Source organism: Rhinolophus sinicus, chromosome 1 (assembly GCF_057876585.1).
Source record: "Rhinolophus sinicus isolate RSI-liver-muscle chromosome 1, RSI-T2T, whole genome shotgun sequence".
Lineage (NCBI taxonomy): Eukaryota > Metazoa > Chordata > Mammalia > Chiroptera > Rhinolophidae > Rhinolophus > Rhinolophus sinicus.
The window spans coordinates 49,676,051-49,693,446 of record NC_142501.1 but is presented as its reverse complement, the minus strand read 5'-3'; the positions used below and the strand labels follow the sequence as shown (position 1 = coordinate 49,693,446).

At 39.2% G+C, this 17,396-nt stretch overlaps 1 protein-coding gene across 3 annotated transcripts in view; it reads right to left on the bottom strand.

The window, feature by feature from the left end:
• ANO6 (anoctamin 6) overlaps positions 1-17,396 on the bottom strand; it is a 209,399-nt gene that overhangs the window by 40,275 nt on the left and 151,728 nt on the right. For all 3 annotated transcript variants that reach the window (XM_088798927.1, XM_019748415.3, XM_019748416.3), the window contains exons 4-9: positions 12,654-12,719; positions 11,435-11,722; positions 11,105-11,218; positions 8,932-9,047; positions 6,509-6,643; positions 3,386-3,491 (exon numbers count right to left, since the gene is read on the bottom strand). In XM_088798927.1, the coding sequence (XP_088655053.1) occupies positions 3,386-3,491; positions 6,509-6,643; positions 8,932-9,047; positions 11,105-11,218; positions 11,435-11,722; positions 12,654-12,719 (825 nt within the window). The remainder of the gene's footprint in view (positions 1-3,385; positions 3,492-6,508; positions 6,644-8,931; positions 9,048-11,104; positions 11,219-11,434; positions 11,723-12,653; positions 12,720-17,396) is intronic.

The window sequence follows — 17,396 nt, the reverse complement described above, 5'->3', positions numbered from 1 at the left end:
CTCCAAGTTGTCTTTTAATATCATGTGTCATCCCTTATTGAAAATTATTATAACCCTGTTTGAGAAAAACTCTAGGAACTGGTTTGGAAAACAAGGATTTCTGAGGCAGGCACTAACCATTTGACTTTCCCAGGCTGCTGTTCTTCTCCACATCCTGAATTTTCTAGCCTCCAGCCAGCCTTGCTCCTTTCAGACTGGCTAGTCCCCACCATCCAGATTGGCAGGTGCCAATAATCTATCCCCTTGCTACTGTTTCTCCCGATAGGGACTTTGTACAATTGGCTGATGCATACTAACAAAGACTTAATCTTTGAAAGCCAGGGGACATTCTGGCAGCAACCAAGGATCTCAGTTCACTCCTGAAAGGGTTTTCCCTCCAATTGCAAGTTTTACATGTCTCCCTGTCCCTAGTTTAGTTATGCCACTTAAATGTGTATAGACAAAAGTTTATCACCCCTTAGTTTCTCTTAATGAAATATATTCTGCAATATCTATCACATTCTTAATGCCACCAATCCATCTGTACATCTCAAAACAGGACATTATAGCCAGCAGTATGTAATGGTGATATTTAAGTACAGTAAATGAAAAGTGGAAAATTAATCAGTTAACTATTTTAAGAAAAAGTAAAAATATAAAATGAAAATTACCACCGCAATAAAATAATTATAAGAAAAGTTTTATGAAAAATAGTTCTGCGTGTTACCATGTTATTACTGAAGATTCTGTCCAATGTTATTCCTCTTTTAGGAATCAATGCAAGCCTCTCGATGATACCTCCTGACTTGCCCTAATATCTCTGCTCACCCACTCCAGAAAGAAAAAATCCTACCTGTGAATTATTTGCCTTACTAAGCTGAAAAAAAGCACATCTGTCAGTGAGAGAGAGAAAAAAAAAAAAGGTGCAGCAAGAAAAAGTAGGTTTACTGCTGTTGCCAAAATCATCCCAGTTGTCTAGCTCAAGACAAGGGATGTTTGCACTCCTATGAGAGGTAGGTAGGTGGCTTGGATGAAGTTACCACTTTTGCCACATGTGTGAGAACCAAGAACACAAAAGAGAGAATATGAGATGGCGGGCCTCTCTTCTCTGTGCCCCACAAGTGACATGGAAGCAAGAAGTAGGAGAGAAGGTAAACAAGGGGCTTTCTTGGTAAGAAGCTTGGCTTAGCTTGCTTATCTGTCATAGATAACACAAAGTAAAAGGCTTGACGCTAGTGAAGGCTTGGCAGGATGGCACAGCTGTGTGAAGAGCAGGCATGACAATTTTAAGAGAGGACCCAATCAGAATCTGAAAAACGACCATTTGTCACGCTTTCTTTCAGTAAAGGATCAAAATTTTATAACTTACTGTATTTCTAGGAACAACATATTATAACTTGCCATGTTTCCCTTTTATCTTGCCAGACAAAAAGCTAAGAACCTTATTCAGTGCTCAATCACAAAACAATATTAATCCTGATTATTTCCATAACTGTTTCTTCATTTCCTTGATCCCGATTTCATATTTCTATTTCTAATTTGTTAACCCTTTTAGCATACATTTCAATTAGTGAATACTCCATCTGTTTCCAAAAGAAAGGTAGAAATGAATATCCAAATAAATGTATAAATGAAGAAACGATTGAATCAACCAACAAAACAGCAAAAGTGCTCTCCTTTTTCCCCTTTTAAACTTATTTTTTCATTTCATTAGTTCACTCATTTTTTTTTTACATACTTCCTTCCCTTTGTAAACCACTCTGACAAGGCTCAAGGATCCTTCAGGAAACTAGAAGAGATTGATTCATGTTTTCCAAAACAATGATAAAAAATGTACACAAGCACATATTTAAAAGTCATGTGTTTAAGGATGGATAGGTGGAGAAGAAATGAGAAAAGAGATGAGGTGGAGTGTGTGAAAGAGAATTCCTTAAGGAAAATGGAATTTGCAATTGTACTTTGTGGAGCACAATTTGCCTCTGGTATTACTGTTGGCATTTGCCTTAAATCCAGTGCCTGGGGATATGTACTAACTTGTGACTTTTATGAGATGACATCACTAGAAGGCAGCTTCTCTTTTACTAGCTTCAAGCCTTTCGCTTTGTTATCTATGACAGATATTTGTAGTATAGAATTTATGTTGGTTTGGGGAAGTGGGCAATGAAGTCTATTCTAATTCATAAATTAAGTGTAAAACTCCATGTATTGACAATACCCTGCAATCATCTTAATTAAGCGGCGGAACAATTTTTTTCAAACACAGAGCTCAATTTGAGAGTAAAGTGCCTGGTGCTACTGTCAGGCAGTGAGAAATATGGTACTGGCAAGAAATGCGGATTTTTCCGTCAATTTCTGGCTTTCTTAATTAATAGGTGGGTTACCTTGAGCAGATTATTTAACTTCGCAAATCCTTAGTGTTTTAATCTGTAAAATAGAGATGATACCTGTTCTGCCTAGCTCACAGGGCTGTTGTGTGTGTCAAAAGTGAAAAGTCCAAGACTTTGCAAAGTATAAAATATAAAGTGACATCACCATCACAGCAACGTCTTTCAGTTAAAATAAGACTTGTATGGGGCAAACAGAATATTCTGAGGTCATCTAAGGACTCCTAAACTTACATGGCAGAACAAGGGGATAGAGGAACGAGCATAACGAGGGGGATGATATGTCAAAGTTGTCAGGAAAACTCTCCAAAGCAGGCTGACCATCCTTCTTCCTGTCTGGAGTTACTGGCACGCATTTCAGTAGGCTCCCTCTTGTCTCAATGCTTGTCCTAAACCTCCTGGAGTTTAAGAGGTTGTAACTCAAGACCATCTGCGTGTATAAGGGGAACCAGATGTTTTATGGGACTATTTGGAGAGACAAAGTGAGTATATGCTATCATTTATACACAAAACCCTTTTTATGCATATTTATAGATGCAGTCTAAATCTGACCCGCAAAGTCTTTAAAAATCCAAGCATAGTTTCAGTATATTTTAAAAGTGGGAAAACACACGTACACATCTCAGGTTTCCACTCACTTGAATCAAGGAAAATACCTACAACAGTAAACCTATTAAATAGTATTCCTGAGATAAGTTGAGTTTGAGACTTCTGCTTTGATTACTTGACATACTCAAATCGTTTCAATTCCGCAGTGCCTCACTGACCCTCCAGGAGATTTTATTTTATTTTATTTTTTGACCCTCCAGGAGATTTCAGATAAGGCTTTCAATCTCAATTTATTACTTGTAAAAGGGGAATAGACATGCATTCCACATCTACCTTTCAGAATGAAGGGTTAGTTGAAAATTACCTTTCTAAATTCCTCCGAGAAAAAAAATACAATTTCAATGTTATGCTAAAATTATTAGAAGAAAAAATATCTTTCATTATTTGTAAACGTTTGGAATAACAAAAATTACCTTTGAGGACTCGCAAGTAATATTGAGTCTCCAGAATGGACAAAGTCTATCACATTGAGGACACATAACGATCTTGCCGCCAATATCAGGATGACAAACTTCTTTGCTAAGGAAAGGAGAAAAATTAAATTTTTAAAAATTTAATGAAGAGGATTTCCTTTCTAGCAGCATGATAAAAATCCAACGTCCATTCACGATAAGAAAACGAAACTAAATTCTTATAAAACTAGGAATAGAAACAAACTTCATTAACCTGATAAAGGCCTACAAAAAACATATTTAATGGTAAAATGCTGCGAGTATTTCCTTTAGATCAGAAACAAGACCATGGGGTCCTTATATCACCACTTCTTTTCAGTGGAGGTCCTTGCCAGCACAGTAAGTCAAGAAAACAAAGCTAGGAGGACTGGCAAGGGAGGGGGAAAAAAATGCTATTACTAACAGATTACATGATTGTCTGTACAGACAACTCAATGAACCTACAGATAAATTATGAGAATAAGTGAGTTTAGTAAGTTTGCTGGACACAAAATCAATATACAAATATACATAGGGGCACAAAAAGAATTACGTCCCTATAGCACTGCAACAAGTAGGAATTAATTTTTTAAAATACCATTTTTTAATAGCTTAAAAAATATAAAAGGCCTAGGAATAAATCTAATTTAAGAGGTATGAGATTTACATGGAGAAAAATTATAAAACTGTTCTGAAAGAATGAAATACATGTAGTAAATCCTATATAAATAGGTACATGCTCATGTTCATAATTTGGAAGAATCAGTATTTTAAAATGTCGTTCCTTCCCCAATTGAGCTGTACATTCAGTTAGAACAGCAAAGGGCTCAGAGCAGTCAAAGGCACCCTTAAAGAACAAGGTGCTATTGGCAAAGGTTAAGAAAAACTGACCAAGAGAACAAAATAAAGAGTTCAGAAAGAGACATCTGACTTATGACAGGGCTGGCCCAGAAAATCAGTAAGGTAAGAACTGACATTTCAATAAATGGGGCTGCTGCATTGGAATATCCATATGGAAAGACATGAAATTGAACTCCTAAATCCTATTATATACAAATCAATTCCAGGCAACCTGAGAATGCAACAGGAGCAACTTATTAGGAAAAAAAAAGAATATTTAGATGACCTTGGGGTAAGGAGAAATTCCATAAGTGAGAAACCAAAAGGCATACATCACAAAGGACAATAATCGATAAATTCAAAATCAAATACACCATAAAGGGAGGGGAAAAATACCAGTAGAAGTTTTGCAACACATAAAAATGACAAAGGACTATGCACCAGAGTATTTAAAGAACTCCTACACGTTGATAAGAAAAAACAAACAACAACTAGCGACAAGATGCATACTGCTTGCTCTGGAAGCCATCCAGGGGAACTCTTTATGTGAATGGGAGTTGGAGCTATGTAACTGCACACTTTCAAGGGGTGCATTTTATGGTATGAAAATGATTTCTCAATACAGCAGTCATTTTTAAAGTGGGGGGCATGGCATAAGCTTTAAACAGGCATTTTATAGAAGGGGAAATATCTATAGATCCTTCACTGATGCATACATATTTTCAAAAGCACACAAAATGAAATATATTTTGTAGGGATACAAGTATATGTGATAAAGAATATCTATTACATGTAAAGGAATGATAGAAGTCACTATTTAGGACAGTTGTTATTTCCAAAGTGGAAAGTGAGAGGATGCAATCCAGCAAAGCACTTCATGGGTCACAGTAATTTTTTTTTTTTAATTGGATGCTGGATCATTATTCCCTACAGCTTAAATACATTTTCTATATGCATTTTTGTGAATCTACTCAGTATGTAATAAAACAAACTGAAAATAGTTAAAATTCATATATTTTAAAAATATTTAAAAGTTAAATAATTAAAGCCCCAAAACTTCTGAGTACAGGGACCATATTCCCAAGACCCTCCCCTAGTTTTCTATAAATTGATGTGTGAAATTGTAGGAACCGTGTGGTGTATCATGGTGATTTTATAAAATGAATTATCATAAGAACCACCACAATTCAAGAACCTTACAAAAATGTAACTTTTGCACTTTGAAAGTGTATTTTCGAGATGCCTTTTTTTTGGCTGGCACAATATACAAAACAATGGGGAAACCAAAGACATATTTAGGCAAAAGGTAAAAACAAAGCTTTTGACCCTAAACTCTTTTTCAGTGAAGAGAAGTGGGTATTTCCAAGACCATCTGCAGCTTTCTGGCTAAGAAGCCGTAATGGGTACAAACAGCTCAAAATCCTCTATTAAAATAGAAAGGATAATTATGCCTACACATCAGGGCTGCCACGTGAGCTTCCTGCCTTGGGAGTCAGCCTGATATGCTCCGGGTTAGAAAAATGTGGTCTGCTCATCGCTGGTACCCAGACATTTCGATCTGGCTGTCACATCTGGATGGAGGCCAGAGGATCAAGAGAAAATATTAATACTTGGTTCAGTGTTTATTCCTTCTGGAGGCTGAGACCACCAAACGCGGAGGAACAATAACAATTCACAAGAGCGATGGTGAAATTCAGTGTTCTGGCACCCATGTATTTCTCTTTAGACAGTGCAGCTGGTATTAATTCTAACATCATCTAACATTTATCACTTACTTTTCCCCCTAACTTTGTAAGGGAGAATCTTTCCAAAGGAAAACAAAAGTACTGTTTACTTGAGTTTTTAAACATGCATTTCTTAATATCTTTTCTAAAAGTATAAAAACACCAATTTTACCAGTTTTGCCATTGAAACCTTGGAAGTACTCAGAGCTGCTCTAGGCCTGTAAGCTGAGTGAAACATTCCTCTCGGGGCCAGAAGTTCAAGGACAATCCTCCCTCTAGACGCCCATTCTTTTTCAAAGTATTGTCTTAAAACATTGAAGTGTTTCCTAATGGTAATATTCCTGTCAGAGACTGGGCTGTATTATCTAAGAAAAGTTTCCACTCCACTTAGTTGTTATACTCAGAACAAAAGGGATGCATCATTCAAAGCAGTAAGTGTTCTGCAATGAGTCTTCTTTTACTAAAAGAGTCTAAGACCCTGAAAATAATTTTATGTCTCATCAACTTTTCAGCATGGAAACAAGGAACAAACAGGGGTTACCTCCATGTACAGTTATTTTGATTAACATATCCATAGAGAAAGCAAGCCACTCCTACGACTGCTGCCAGGAGGAGCATCTGAGTGTAATAGCCCAGCCAAGCAAAATAGATTCCAATCTTCTCTCCATAATATTTCCTGAAGAAAGACAAATTATTTTTAGAAGACACACATAATCACTCTGCAGCCTCATCCTAACATTAATTTCTGATTTTAAATAATGGAAGCTTTAAGCTTAAACTTCTGACTCCGTTCACCCTTAAAATACACTCATTTTCATAGCAGACCCCAAATTCCACTATAAAACAAAAAGTAACTTACATATCATAGAGGTACTGATTACTGGTGAGCCTGTGGAAGCAAACTAAATCAGAATAGAGCAAACGAAGGCAGAATGCTGAATGTGGAGCAAGTAGAGACTATCACCATAGTTCTTGGTAAAGACTAGCACTTTTGACACATTCTCCAAATGATTCTTCTTAATATGCACGAAACAAATGAACGTGACCATCTGCTCACAGTTACCTACTTTTGCTCATTTAGGGAAAGTCCTTGGAGCAAATGTAATGTAAACCACAAATAACAACAAGAAAATGACTGGTACTAATAATCATTAGTAGTGGAATGTCCAGCTGACCAAAATATTTGTCAAATTCATGGTGAGAGTGGGGAGAGGGCCGGATGGATACAACTGGGGAATCCAGCGCCCTGAATGCCTTCCATCTAGCACTTCAATTTTTGAGTTTTAAAGTTTTAAAAACTGATCAATGGTGTGCTCTGGGGTAAAATGAAAGACGCCAGGTAGGCAAGGCTGGATGAAGGGAGGCTGGGCATGAAGCAATGCCAGACTGTTCTTGAAAAGGAGACAAACACAGTTAGGCAGAGGGGAAAAAAGGTTTAGGGATGAGGAGAAAATAATGAGATAATTTTCCAGGTGATTATTGCTGTTGTCGATCTTTTCTAGACTGATTCACGTCTGTCTCAGCATTGGTTGGTTAAATGTGCAGATTTACTGAAGTCTGAGGCCTTTATGATGCTCCCAGCTCAGTGGGGAGCTGGAATGAGCAACCTGGACTAAGGCCAGTGGAGTCTTAGCTCTGAGAAGAATGTGGACACCTGGAAGATTTCAGACAGGAATATCCCTGGGCTGGACGAGCATTCAGAAGCCAGATGTGAGACCAGCATCCTTGTGACTGGCCTGCTGTAGGCCACATCCCTGGGGAAAAGGGATGAAACCAACATGCAACCAGGAGAACAAAGTGGGTCCATTTCCATATGACTGGGGCTTTGTTGTCCCTCATGCATATGGCGGGCTCAGGATAGTGCCTGGGACAGAAAGCCTGGCAATGGGTTTGGGATATCCTGGCTCTTTGCTGTTAGGCTTTCTGTAATATGTTCTTATTAACCATCCACCCTAGAAACGCCACGTTTATAATTGAAAAGAATGTTAAAAGTTGCATGGTCCGACTCCCTAATAGTAAAAATATCCTGACAGATTTAGAGAGCTGATGAGGCGGTCTCTGCTTGGATATTTACAGTGACAGGGAGTTTATTACCACATTACACTGTAGGCAAGGTCAGAATTTTTGAATATTAAACAGAGCCTGCCTCCTAGCTCTTGCTGAGAGGCTAAGGGATAATGAGGGTCCCTTCGAATGTGATATTCTAATCATTCTCTCTCTCTGCCAATTCTTTACATTTTTAAAAATTCAGCTTTGATTTTCTTTATCAAAGTTAAAACTGTACATTTATTAAAGAGTTAAATAGTTCTAGAAGACTGATTATAAAAAGCAACCTCCCTCATTTTCTATTGCCCAGAAGTAACCACTTTCAACTCTTATTTACCTCCGTATCTCTACTTAATATACTTGTAGTGTTGCTTATTGATTTTTCAGTTTTATATATCACCCATTGACTTTCTACTTTGGAAGAGCAGGATTAAGCTCTTTCAACCCCGTCTCATCTGCTCATCCACACCTCCATTCCTCTACCCTCCTGACCTAGTAACATAATTTTGGTTGGATTAATTTCCTTGCTTTACATTATTATGACTCTGTAAAGACTATTCCTGGCTGAATCAAGTGGTCTGCTATACTTACTTTTTCTTTCTTGATGGGCCCCAAGAGTTTATGCTAATGAGATGACTCAGGATGGGGGCTGTCTGTGTGATTAGAGGGTTGGGGCTTTCAGCTATGTGACACTGACCCAACCTCTGGGGACAGGAAGGGGCTGGAGATTGAGCCATGTGGGTAATGACTCAGTAGTTCATGCCTATGTAATGAAGCCTCAATAAAAACTCTGGGCAACGAAGCTCAGAGGTCCAGGTGAGCCTGCCAGGCAATACTCTGAGTATCGTCACAATTAGATGCCACGAAGGCAACTCTGAGTCCGTCCTTCCCACTGGAGTGCTCTATACAACACCTCACCTGATAAGATCCAAGGGCTGTTTTTTGTATATGCTTCGAGGATGAGCCCATTCTCTGTACAGAAGGTACCGCTCATTAGGGCAGTTGAAATCCTTTGACGGACAGCTGAAGTTGCACTGGGAAACAGAAGCAAACAAGTGAGCATCGCAACCCCCATGTGTTCTCAGATCTGCTTGTTAAATGTGGTGCTAATACTTCACAGTCATTCGTGACTAAGGAGCCCTCATTTGCTGAAGTGGATGGAAATACCACATAAGTTTTAGTGATTCTCAACCAGGGGGATTACCAAACCCTTGAGGGCCATTTGCTTATGTGGGTGGGGAGGAATTCTTGGTTGTTCCAATCTTGGGGAACACCACAAGTATTCGGTGGGAGCCCCAGGGATGCTTAATGTCCTATAAGTGGGCCAGTCCTAAACAATGAAAAACTGGGTCGCTCAAGTCCCCAAACTGCCACAATGAAGGGACACCTGACAGTCCAGACCCCTCAATGGACACTGGGAGAAAGCAGGGCCTTCATTTGTTAGCAGCAGGGTCAGTTTTAAACCCAGGCTTCTTTATCCCTCAATTCAACAGTTATTCAGTGACAAATGTGGAATATAAACAATGAAAAAATTTGATGTTACATACTTAGCTTATTCAAGAAACAAAACTCCACCTCTGCTTAAATTCAGTCACTCTTCTTCCCACCTGACTCGTTTCCTTCCTCCTGTGCTAGAACCATATTATCACCCAGCCAAGTCTTAACTTGGGTCCTGACCTCCACTCACCTTCCTTCCAAATATCACATGAGATCATTCCTTGGCCTGGATATGGCACCTCTGCAATTATACGAGGCTTTAATGGAAAAGAACTGGGCATGGGCAGATGCCAACTGAATACTACAGAACCTTGGCATCCCAGATTAACATTCATGAGAGCGCTCTGCAAGTGTCCCCAAAGTTCATATTATCATGCTATAATTGCTAATTTTCCTGGGGCATAAATATAAAACACACAAACTGTCAGGCTGGACTGCTGCATTGGGTCTCTCAGCCAGGAAGCTCAGCGTCTGCTTCTCTACCCTTCTCTCTGGTCTTTATGCATGTTTACCAAGAAGCTGTCTAGTGTCCTAGTTTTAGTACCTTATAAGGTACATTTCAATATTGTCTTCATCCATAAATACATGTACTACACAGTAGCAATTACCAATCTCAGTGTTTGCTTTCTTTGGTTTTAGAGATCAGATAAATTGATAATCAATGCAACAAAGTAACAAGTGCAATATTGTATTTGACTTATTTCAATGACAGAATTTACTTAAAGTGCTTAGATATAATATCCTTGCATTTATAGAATCACTAAGGGTGTGAAGCACTCACATATAAAATATTTCACTTCATGAGAGATATTATCAGCTAGAGAAGTGCTCCTGAATTTGAGGAGTTGCTGTCAGCTCAGAACTTAGTCCTTAAAAAATGTCAACACTGCTATATTGCCATTATGACAAGAACCCTGACAGATGCCTTTTTAGAAACCCTGTGATATTCCAGGGCACAGTTTGAAATGATATTTCAGGGGGTGAAAAAACCTGTATTACAGAAGATTATAAATGAGAAGGTCTAACATGTATTTTGTTTACAAATAATTAATACTTTCCTGGATGATAATGACATCTGTCAGTAATTACGAAAATAGCTAACACATACATAGTACTTATTATATGCCAGGGGCTGTTCTAACATTTGACATAAATTAATTCTCACAGCAATTCTATGAGGTAGGCACTATTATTTTCCCCGTTTTATTGATGAGGAAATTGAGGAACAGAGAGTCTAAATGACTTTCACAAGGTCATCCAGCTAGAAAATGGTAAAGCAGGCATTTCGGCCCCAGTCTTGATGCTCTTAACTACCAATCTACACCGTTTTACACATTGACTGTGGGAGAGCTACTGTTCATTCATTCGTTCACTCATTCCTTCAAAGACACTGAGGGGATCTCTCTGCCTGGGTTCCTGGCCTGGATGAGCAGTGAACAACCTGGTTCCTGCCCTGGATGAGTTTGTAATCTTTCGATACATTATCTTCATTTTACTGAGGAAGAAACTTAAGTTAGGTCCAGATGATTACCCTCCCCTATTAACAATGGCATATTCATTAGTTATTTCATTTCATATTTGCTGTTTGACTTACATCGTGGAGGGGGAAAGCTGCCTTGTAGATCCCAGAGCTCACAAGTTTGTTAATCCCAAACTTTTTCACGTTTTCCCTTACTTGATACTTGATCCGAGAGAGGATGAAGTAAACCTAAAAAGATTGCAAAACAGAGTGTGTGGTTTACATAGTGTAACCAACCAATCATTGTTTACTATCATAACAAGAATGTGTAGGCACATTTCTTTTCTTTTTTGTGTATGTGGCAGCTTTTAAACACAAAACTAAACCAACCAAACCAAACCACTAATTATTCAACAGCAGATTCCAAATCACCCAAGACAGCAACTAAATTTGGTTTAGACTTACAATGCGGCTTCTGGTGGCTGGGTTGAAGAAGGTATCTTTGTCACGGATATAAAAGTCATTCATCCGGTTCTTCTCAAATGGGGCAGTGAAAAACTCTTGCTCTGGCTTGATAATACTTTCATCCACTTGGAGGACTTTGGTAAACCAGTTGAAATTACTGAAGGCTGAGGCCCGGGTTTTTAGATCATTGGGTTTCAGAGGCAATTTGATGTGCATTATCTCAGCATATGTACATAATACCTCCCATGGGGCATGTACTTTTACAAATACAAGCTTGTCATCCAAAACCTATATTGCAAGAATAAAAACACAATCTAGGAAAACCAAGCCAACTATTTTCAGTTTTAAAACACACAGATTTTTCTTATGTTGCTGTTAGAACACACGTGTGCATGACCCCCCCCCCCCCACACACACACACGCTGGCAAAAGTAAAGATACAATAAAAATAGATTTGCAAATTATCATAAATTTTTGCCTTAATTTCATGGTTTGAATTACTGAGAAAGTAATTAAAATTCTTATCATAGTTCTTTCATAAAATTACTAACATTTTAAATGAAAAAAAGCAAACTTGTTATTTGCCCATCACTCCATCTAAATTAGTGAGTAAAAATAAAACAATGGAATACACATTGTAATGCTATTATAATAACAATTTTTAAATTTCTGAAACCTAGAAGAGGACTGTTTATTATACATCTGTTCAATATCATGTTATGTGGTCATTATAAAGGATATCAAAAAAATTATTGATATTGCAACATATTTACTATATATTAAAGTGAAAAAAACAAAACACTGTGATATAATAATTCACCTTTCTGAAAGAGAAAAATGCATATAGTTGAGCAAAAAAAGTCTAGAAGAACTACAAGGTGATTTATGGATCGTTAAGCTACAGATTGTTTTTATTTTCACTATTCCTATATTTCCTATTTTTTTGTAAAATTTGCTTGTGTAATAAAAAACATCTTTAAAAGAGTTCTTAAAAGAAGACCATTTATACATGTATTTATTATTACATTCTTTGGCTGTTAAAAAAGATCTGCTGGCTTTGATCAGAAATTACAATAACAACTCATTCATAATAGATGTTGATTGACTCCCCTCCCTGCCTACAACTAAGGCATGACTGGAATTGCATGTTTCAAACGGCATTCTGGAATTTCCCGAGAGCAACGGTGAGCCAAGGGTTGGAAAGGGACCAGATACTCACCGATCTTGTGGCTTCCAGCTGCAGGCCATCATTGATGAGGTTAGATTCATAAGCTTGTCTTTTTTTCTGTCAAAAGAAATTGAAAAATATGGTAGGTCTTTAGTTTTACCATGGGCAGAAAAAGGTTTGTTTTGTTTTGTTTTTAAGAAAAAAATAAACAACAAATCAGTTTGAGCCTGATTAAGAGAGACGTTTGCTCAAAATGGCACAGAAGTGATGGAGGTGCTCTGGCTGCTGACCTATGGGTGCTGGTTCCTCAGAGGGAGGGCTGTGGAGTAACCGGGACTCCCTCAGTTCTCTGGAAGGCACTTGGTTGTCCCCAGGGGTACTTCTGAGTTGCATAAAAGTCTCACTTCCAAGTTTTCTTTAGGTTTATAAGAGGTTTTGCACACAAATGGAGTTTTCTGAGTCCCATTCACTGATGTCATTTACTCGCTATAGCCCAGAACTAACATTCTAGATTTTTAAAATTTTATTTCTATACCAGACATTCAAATGGTTCAGTTTTTGATGCATGTATTTCATCTCTGCATACCGTAACCAAATGCAATAAAGCAACATGGACAATTTTGGCAAAATAGTGAATTTTTCTCTCTGCAAGACTGAAATGATTTTGATTTTGAAGCTACAAAAAAACATGTAAACTACAAAACTGGGGAACTAATTAATTGGTAATGTATCTGTCCATGTTACATGGCCATTTAAAAAGGTACAGAATATAGTTCTGTATTTATTGATATTAAATTCTCTATCTGGATAGGCTTTTGCCATATTGAGTCCTATGTTGTAAGGGAAACATGTAAAGGTAGAAACTTGTTTGACCTTTCTTTTTTTTAATTTTTAAAATTTTTATTGGGTAATATTGGGGAACAGTGTGTTTTTCCAGGACCCATCAGCTCCAAGCTCCAAGTTGTTTTCAATCTAGTTGTGGAGGGCGCAGCTCACTGGCCCATGTGAGAATCTTACCGGTGACCTTGGTGTTATGAGCACTGCGCTCTGACCAACTAAGCCAACGGGCCGTCCCTTGTTTGACCTTTTAAAAGAATGCTCCTGATGATGAAGCAGTTATACTGCTTTATGAAAAGAAGAAAATGGGTGGACCTAGGGGTAAGCACATGAGCTCTGAAACCAGACTGCCGGTGTTCAAATTCTGGGGCCATTACATATCAGCTCTTTGACCCTGGGTAGGAAACTTAAACTCTGTTGCCTCATTTTCCTCATCTGTAGAATGGGGAAAACCTCACCAGTTTACTTTTGAGGTTCTTGTGAGGATTATATGATTTAAACTACATATAGTACTTAAACTAGAATTTCTATCTCTAGGAATCACAGGAGGTGAATTGGACCCATTCTCCCACTGAAGAAAACCGAAAAGGCTGGATTACTTATTATTAGTTTTTTAACTTCAGCTGTTAATAAAATAGAGAGGAATTACAGGGTCAAAGCCAAGGTAATCCAGTGGGTCTGGCAGTCAGGCCACTGCCCAAGGAGCACCATTCATGACCTGCCAATTATGAATGGGCAGAGGCGGGGCTGAGCTGCAGTGCTGCAGACAGTGTCCAGAACACGGGACGCACCTAGTGAATGAAAAGTAGATGCTGTCAGAACAAGGCTGACAGTCAAAAGGTGAAAAAAACACACCTCGCATTTGGCTAAATGTAAGTCCAAGAGGAATCCCAAACCTATTTTGTGGAAGTATCAGAAACAGAAGATTGCTTTGTTATTATATATTTAATAAATAGTTATGTAGTACTTAAAACATGCCAGACACTTGTTAAGAGTTTTGCAAATACAACACATTTAACTTCTCATTACAATTTGAGCATACAATAGTCAGAGAAAAACCAGCAAGTGCTAAAACTCTCCCCAGAAAGAATAAGCAACTTGCCTAGAAATGCCCAAATCAGATGAGAGCGAGGAGAGCTGGAGGGGAGCTTTCCCACTCCACTCCCATCAGGCGACTGTCCACTCTGCCTGCCTTTCACCCCGGCCATTTCTGCAATGCACCTGGCTAAGTTTTTCAGTCCTTTCTACCTCAATCTGCCATAACCCCAACCTCAACTTCAGAAGCTGATTCACACTCACCCTGCTTCCAACTAAGCAGTATTTCCCTCTAGATCCTAATTCTTCTATTTTGATTCTTGCACAGTAGTCCACTCCTTGTTCCTGATTGCTTCTTTCTTTACTATTGCCTAAAAGCATTTTTGATCCTGCAGACCATGCTCAACACAGCGTTTGGCACAGAGGATATGTGGGTGAAAAAATATACTTGATAACACATTAATTCATTCTACAAACATTTCCCGAGAGCATCCCACCAAGTGCTGAGGATTCAAAGAAGAATTTAAAATAGTCTACTATAAAGGAACTACAGAGAAACTCAGTGTCTAGTGACCTAAGACTTTCTCCCAATGCAAAAGAACTAAAACATTTGTTCATCTATTTCATGGCACTGGAATGGACATCTGTCGTTCTTTATGGCCACCCAACATTTCAACTCCTGCCAGAGCCCACAGCCACTACAGTAGATAAAAATGCAGAAGTCCCGTTCTTGTCTCCCGTGAAGTTCAATGATTGGCACACGAGTTGGCCCTATTAATCAGACCTCCCACTCTGGACTCTGAATCAGAAGGCAGCAATGTAAAGAAGTCAGGCCAAGCACCCATGGTGTGAGAGTGAACGCCAGTTTCAGAGACGGTAGAGGTTTTGGCAGCTTTTGGGGACCACTGCCAGTCAGTGGTGTCGGCGGTGCCAACAGCAGCTCTGGGCTTAGGGGAGCAACCATATTTCACTCCTAGAGTGGGTTTGGGGTGCTGCTACTGGCTGCCTCCTCTTCAGGCTTGTTTGCCTAACACTTCATTAGGACCTGTGAACTCCCTTACACTCCAAACTCCTTGTCTGCTTAAATTAGAACTCATTTCTGTTACTTGCCAGCAAGAATCCTGACCGAAGAGAAGCCACGAACTAGGGAAAACTATCAGCCTAAAACCGAAATCACTGTCCAGTGGAGGGAACAGGGGTTCTGAATAGACCAGACACCCCGACTTCCTCTCCTTCAGGGGAGATGACTCATCCTGAGGCTGTACAAGGGGCAACCTGGATTGTCTCACCAGCGGGTCATAAGCCAGACCCATGACTGTCTTCTGTATCCTCTATGTCAGTCAGGAATAATTTCAATTAGGATGCGAAGTCTCAGACCCAAGTATTTGAATTCTCATGGACAAATATCCTTCTAAGGGAAGGAGAATCAGTCTGGGGCTTCTCCAGTGGTCCAATGGGCATGTGAACAATTAAGTGCTCGTAAAAAGAAATCACATAACTATGTTAAGTGGCCTTGTTAGAAACTCACAGTTCCTGTCACAGTTAGGCAGCCATGATGTGCAGCTGTCTCCTTCCTGACCCGTACGCATCCCCCAGGGAGCTGTTCCAAAGCTTCAAGGTGCTTTTCATACTTCATACCTAACTCCCAGACCAGCAGACTCACAAATGACCTTGCCTCCCTAGTCACAGAGAAAGTAGCTGCCACTCACTGTGAAACCCTGCAGGTGTCTTTCACCCTACCTACCAATAGCTGAACATTTCTCTTCTTGGTGTAAAAAAATTGCATCCTTTTCCTATCTCTTCTTGAGCTTGTTTCGGCAATACCTTCGCTTTGTTCTTTTTTCTTCATGGCTTTTACTCAGCCAACAAACACCTCAAATGTTTCCCATCTTTCAGAGTATTAAATCTTTCACAGCCCTGTCTGCTCTTCGGTTACCATCCCTGCACCTAGAGATGTTTGTCTTTTAATCTTGCTATTCTTGTCACTTAGAACAGGCCTAAACATGCCTGGAACAGAATAAACATGCAACAAATGTCTAATGAATGAATACACGGAGTGGACGATGGATCGATGGCTGCCTGTTAAGTGGGAATGGGTTGAGGAATACAAATGACTGCAGAGTAGCAACTGGGCTCCCTTTTCTTGAGTCACCCAAAATGTTCCATGAACTTTTACTTATGGGCATTACAGAATATGATGAAGGAAAGGTCCAGTTTAATTCTGGAGTGTACCAGCACCAGACAGCTCAGGGCATCAGACCATAGACTCTGAATTACTAGGTGACACAAGGGGGTGGTTGCAGAGAGCTGGGAATGAACCAGCCCCACAAGAGGGCAGTTCTGGCATCAAATACAACAAACAAACGACTCCTGTCTTGGTTGTATCAGCTTCACGGACCATGACTGTAACATGCAGCGTGGTTTAAGTTAGACATGGTTCCCCCTCTGTGGAATTTCTAAACGGAGGCTATAACTTCTCCTTACCTCATGGGACTCTCTCCTCTCAGATTTTAGTTGATCACATTGCCCCTTTAGTTCTTGCAGTTTTGGTTTTCCTTTTACTCTTGGGCATAAAGGTTAGATTACGAGTCAAAATGCAGATCCTGGTCCTGCGATTTGCTAGCTCTGTGACATTGGCCAAATAACTTAAACTCTGTCAGCATCAGTGGCGTCATCTCAAAAAACGGGATAAGAAGTATCTTCATCTTGGGAGCGTTTTTAACGATTAAATGTGATTATGGTTATAAACTACTCAGCATTGTGCCCTTCAAACATGCTCAACTTCTCTTATTCCTTTAAAAAAAAAAAAAATCTTCTCTAGCCTGCAGGGTAGACACTCTACCTGTCTTTTTTAGTACCAACCATCTGAACAAAAATAGGTAATTGCCACTTGGCCTCCATACTGTGCACCCAATGACACCT